The following is a 5,577-nucleotide window of genomic DNA, read 5'->3' on the forward strand; positions in this document are numbered from 1 at the left end:
TTAGATATTGACATGTGTGTATTTATGCTAACGTGACAAATTATTAAAAAAAAAATACTTTTCAATATTTTAATTTGGCTTTTCATTATCTAAATTTTCAACTTCAGGTACTAGATTACACGGGTTTGGATGATTCTTAGTAAAATTATAGGATTTTTGATAAAGAAAACCAATATTAAGAGCACACTTTTTAAATTCAATGCTTTCTTTCTTTTCCAATTTAGATGACTATAAGATTAATTTCTAGGTAACATGTTCAAAAAAATGGATTTATTATGCATCATGTTAAAACAACAAGAGAATAAAATATAGATAAAAACATAAGATCAAAAAATATATATATAGATAAAAACATAAAATAATAATATACTAATCAAATGGAGAGTTTACAATGAATATACATAAAACTAAAAAAATGAAATAATAGCACCTAATTAATATAAGTTTAAATATTCAACTTAAATTCTTAATATTAAAATATATGTATAGTACTAAATAATAAATAACCTAATTGGTTATAAAATAAAACCAGCAGCCCTAAACACCATAGTTACCAACATTATATGCAAAGTTAAGGCAAACCCATGTTGGCCCATCACCTTCTATATATAATAATTGCCCACGAACGTTAGTGGAAAAAACTCAGGTTGCATATTTTATTGTCTCCCCTATAATTGATATAACCTAAAAATACTTATACGTCACTTAAATTTGATCAATCCCTTCCATAAATCTCCACCCCACAACAACAATCAAAGACACAAATTTTAAGAGAGATTATACATAAATACATACATCCATCCCTACCTAGTTCCATTCCACCAATCAAAGGAAAAAAATAAATAGCTAGAGAGATACATAAAAGATGAGTGGTGAATGTGGTGGAAACACTATTGCTACCTCTACTACCCCATTAAATTGGTGGTATCTCCAAACAAATTCTCTTTCTTCTAATTGGAACGATGTTAAACATGCATGGAACAACAACCAAATGAATCCTAATTCTTCCTCTTCTTGTGAGGATCAAGATATTTCTGTTTCTTCTACATCTTTCACTAATGCTTCCAACCATTCAACCCTCACGGTTGAATCTTCTCGACGAGTATTCGTTGATCAACCTCATGCACCTTCCTCTAATGATTTCATGGCTCAACATGCTTCAGATAATCAACTTTGGAGTCATGTTCTATCGTAAGTTTCTATATATCTTTTATGAGCTAAAAATCTTTATAAAAAACGAAGTATAAGAAGCTATTGTTTCCAAACAACCTAATAGCTAGGTTTCTAAACCAATCACAAAAAAAAAAAAGAAAATCAATCTAGATCCCTTCCTTTCCATGCTAGACCAACACCAAGAAATTATTTTCATTTGTACAACAATAGTAAGTTTGTATATGTTAGTAGTTATTTACAAAAAAAAGGAAAATAATTTGCTAATATGTATATGAATAAGACTATTTATTAGACTAATCTAAATTATAAATATATATATTTATATTTGATGTTTTTAGTGCTATATAATTGACATAGCTAGGCAAGAAAAAAAAATAAGAGACTAATCTTTTAGGTTAGAAATTGGTGCAGTTAAAGGGTGTTTTAAGTTAGGTGTACATAGTAGCTAATAATAGGGTTAATGTATTCTTAGTTTTTTTTTTTTTTTTTTCGCGCAAATAATATTCTTCTCTAGGCTTTTTCTTTCCACTATATATCTAACAGCTATTATGTGCACTATAATCAGTGTGTTCACACTATATAAACAACGAAATCTTGATTCTCTTCTACTTTCATATAGTTCCTTTTGTATATCCCTCCCTCCACACAACAAGAAAAATCCTCTTGGATTCTCTAAGAAATATATGTTATGTACCATATAATTTATGATATATATATATTTTTTGTATATATAATTAACTTTTTGTTTATATTAAGATTGATTTGATATATTTTTTTATTAATCACAACTAACTTTCTTATGAATTAATGTTTTTTATAGAGGTGTTGGAACAAATGGAGAGTTGCACAACAACCAAGAAATTGGAGAGAACTTTTTGGATGCACTTTCATCTAAAACAATGTTTGAACCAGCTTGTGACTATTTGAAGAAACTTGATACAAGTTGGGAATATAGTAATCCAACTTCATTCAATAGTAATTTTGAGAAGCACTTAAATGGGTACAGTGAAGCACTTATTGAGAATAATGAAAGGTTGACAAAATTATCCAATCTTGTAAGCACTTGGTCTATTGCCCCACCTGACCCTGAAGTTAGTAGCCAATTTGATCCACAAACAAACAACATGTCTAATAATTTGAATTCTTCTTCCATGAATCATCACTTTTCACAATCTAACCCTAGTTGTCTTTTCAAACCACCTTTTGATGATTCCACATCATGTACTATTGTTGATCAAGGAGTAGGTAATAAAAATTCAGGATCAATACTTTTTCCTAATATTTGCCATGATGATGATCATGACATGAAGGTTAAACAAGAATTTAATCATCACCATGCAAGTGAAGTTATGCATGGACATGTGTTTGGAAAATCATTTAATCCAAATGGATATCTTGATGGATTTAACAATAGTGTTAATTCAGTTGGAGAAAGTGGAAAATTTTATCAAGGGTTGTCTAATAATATTTCACCATGTACAAAAAATTTCTCAGATGTTATATCATTTAATAGTAGGTTTGGAAGGCCAGTTATTGGAATCCATGCACAAAGGCCAAACATTAAATATTCATCAAACTTATCAGAATCAAAGAAGCAGAGCCTTCACTCATCATCACATGTGAGTTTAATACAATGGTTTATCCAAAAATATATACTCTCTTCTTTCTTATTTATTATGTGTCGTTTTTTAAAAAAACATTGTTGTTTTAAAAGTTTAAATTAATTAGTATCAATTATTTTTAATTAATTGTAAAGAGAAATAGTTGGAATAAAATGATAAACAATTAAGGGTATTATAAAAAAATAATTATGCTTTGACATGATTTTTTCAATAAATATTTTTTTGAATGGAAAAATTTTCAATAAAAATGTATCCAATTAAATATATTCAGATGAGAAATAGTAATGGAAGAGGAGAGGGGACAACACGTGAAATAAAGAAGAAAAGATCTGAAGAATCATCAGAGGCAAGTTTGAAGAAGACTAAACAAGATACATCAACAACTAATTCTTCTTCAAAGGTACATATATATAAATATGTGTAAAGAAAAAGCAGAAAGTGGAAAACCTCTTTTTATTTTGTTTACTATACATTAAGAAACTTCTATTTATTTGTTTAAAAGGTGCAGGCACCAAAAGTCAAGCTAGGAGAAAAGATCACAGCCCTTCAACAAATTGTGTCTCCTTTTGGAAAGGTTACTACTACATATTGCACTAATTAATCCTCACTCCTTTTTTTTTTTTCTCTTTTTTTTATATTAAATAATTAATTCATTGTGCTCTACTTTTTTCACTACCTACTACTTGATATTAATAATAAATTATTTTTTGTTGAATTTCAGACAGATACAGCATCTGTTCTGTTTGAAGCAATTGGGTACATAAAGTTTCTTCAAGAACAAGTCCAGGTGGGTACCATTATGGAAAACTTTCCATTCATTATCCATTATATATATATATATATATATATATATATATATATATATATATATATATATATATATATATAATTATTGTTGCTGCATGTTGCTTTTATCCACACCTTTTCATTTTTAATGCAATGAAATCTCACTTCTATGATTTATTCCTTCTCAAAATATTGGTTGAATAAATTAACAACTATGTTGTGATTACACATTTATCTTGAGTATCACATGAGCTTCATGAACTATATATTTAATTATGAGATTTTAGATATTACTAGAGACCATCTAATTAGAAACTAATTATGCTTAATTAACCAAAGGGTGCCTTTTTTTTTTGTCTTTGCAATGATGTGATTGTTAATGTTCAGATGATATTTTAGGTTTAGTTTATATTTTGGGAATGTAGAAGATTTTATTTTATTTTTTAGAAAATGTTTGTTGTTATTTTTTTATTGTGCAGGTAAACTTGTGACCTTTTTATTACTCAAACTTTAATGTTTCTTTTTTTCCAAATTACTAAGTCACATTATCATTTCGGAAGAATTAAACATCATATGGACTACATTATTCAAATTGATGTTCTAATCCGGGGAATGTATGATGTAATGAATTGGAACGTCCTTTATACTCCATAAATTTAAAAAAAAAACATTTTTTAAGTAGAAGAAATTAAAGATGCAGTTTCAAACACCAAAATAATTCAACTATATGCAATGAAGAGTTGAGTTTAATTTCTTTACATGTATAATATTTTGTAGTTACTGAGCAACCCTTACTTGAAGGCTAATTCACACAAGGTAATTAAAAAAGCAATATATCTATTAAAGTATTAAGTAATTTTTTATAAAAGTATTTAAAATTTGAAGTCATTATTAAAAATATTGATATTGATACGAATCCAGGATCCAAGGGGAATAAGCTGTTTTGATAGAAAAGATCATAAGGAGGATGGAAAAATGGACCTTAGGAGCAGAGGACTTTGTTTAGTTCCAACTTCATGTACTCCTCTTGTATACAGAGAGAATAGTACTGGACCAGATTACTGGACACCAGCTTATAGAGGTTGTTTGTATAGGTGAATAAATATATATATGCTTATGTATTATGCCATAAATACTTATAGTATGTGGCTGTATGTATGCACTTTAATTTTCTACAAATCTTGGAAAATTATAATTATTAAGGTCTAGTGAATAAAATATATGTCATATTTCATCATCCTAAATGTAATTATATATATATATATATATATAGTCTTGATGTAATGCTTGGTTAAACGAGTAAACACATTTTGATTGACCTTCAAAGTTGGTAAAAATCTCTCTTAATTTTGACATGTTCCCTAACATGAACTTGTGACATAATTAAACATAAATTTTATTTTATTTTTGTCTTTAATTTCTATCGCCAACTCATGCATTTCTAATATTATAAATTACTTTTTTAAGGTGTACATAGCTATTTAAAATCTCATACATGTATAGTTCACGAAGCTTATTAGATATTCAAGGAAAATGTATAATGGCTCAATGCGTCACTATTGTTAATTTTTTCATTTTAAGAGGGATTCATTCTATTAAAACATATAAGTTTATCTATCTAGAATTTCAACATTACCCCTCAGCATACAATGAAGAAGGAACTTATTCAAATTTAACATTATATGGGTTGGTTGATTCAAAATGTGTATATTTTCTCTTATTCGATATTCATGTAATTTTTTTTTTATGAAACGATAAATTTCACCATAATTAATTCACACAAATGTGAGATACGTACCAAATTCGCAGAACAAGACGTTCAATTTAACAAAATCGAACATTTGCCAATTAAACTAAAACTTAAAGACATTCATGTAAATCTTTCTTTTAGTTGAGCATATTAATTAAGGTGTTCCTCATTTCTAACATGAGTTTGGTTGAGCATATTCCATCAATTAGTTGTATTGAGTTGGAGTACTCATTTTAGTGCATATTA

At 27.6% G+C, this 5,577-nt stretch overlaps 1 protein-coding gene across 3 annotated transcripts; it reads left to right on the forward strand.

The window, feature by feature from the left end:
- The first annotated feature begins 636 nt into the window (after window positions 1-636).
- LOC101498929 (uncharacterized) lies at window positions 637-4,915 on the forward strand. 3 transcript variants are annotated; one of them, XM_004496164.4, is made up of 7 exons: window positions 637-1,191; window positions 1,994-2,792; window positions 3,067-3,195; window positions 3,304-3,369; window positions 3,517-3,582; window positions 4,359-4,397; window positions 4,503-4,914. In XM_004496164.4, the coding sequence occupies exons 1-7, from the start codon at window positions 866-868 to the stop codon at window positions 4,677-4,679; spliced, it is 1,602 nt and encodes a 533-aa protein (XP_004496221.1). In that variant the 5' UTR covers window positions 637-865; the 3' UTR covers window positions 4,680-4,914. The 3 variants fall into 3 exon arrangements, with proteins under 3 accessions (XP_004496221.1, XP_027189049.1, XP_004496220.1); XM_004496163.4 differs by having other exon boundaries at window positions 639-1,191; window positions 3,298-3,369; window positions 4,503-4,911; XM_027333248.2 differs by lacking the exon at window positions 4,359-4,397 and having other exon boundaries at window positions 3,298-3,369; window positions 4,503-4,915.
- The last annotated feature ends 662 nt before the right edge of the window (window positions 4,916-5,577 follow it).

The sequence above is a fragment of the Cicer arietinum genome, chromosome 4, assembly GCF_000331145.2.
Source record: "Cicer arietinum cultivar CDC Frontier isolate Library 1 chromosome 4, Cicar.CDCFrontier_v2.0, whole genome shotgun sequence".
Classification (NCBI taxonomy): domain Eukaryota; kingdom Viridiplantae; phylum Streptophyta; class Magnoliopsida; order Fabales; family Fabaceae; genus Cicer; species Cicer arietinum.

What these genes read in the sequence shown, in the direction of transcription:
- LOC101498929 (XM_004496163.4), top strand. Translation starts at nt 866, where the DNA reads ATGAGTGGTGAATGTGGTGGAAACACTATTGCTACCTCTACTACCCCA. An exon ending in CTTTGGAGTCATGTTCTATC is followed by an intron (nt 1,192 to 1,993) that starts GTAAGTTTCTAT and finishes TGTTTTTTATAG; the next exon opens with AGGTGTTGGAACAAATGGAG. An exon ending in TGAAGGCTAATTCACACAAG is followed by an intron (nt 4,398 to 4,502) that starts GTAATTAAAAAA and finishes ATACGAATCCAG; the next exon opens with GATCCAAGGGGAATAAGCTG.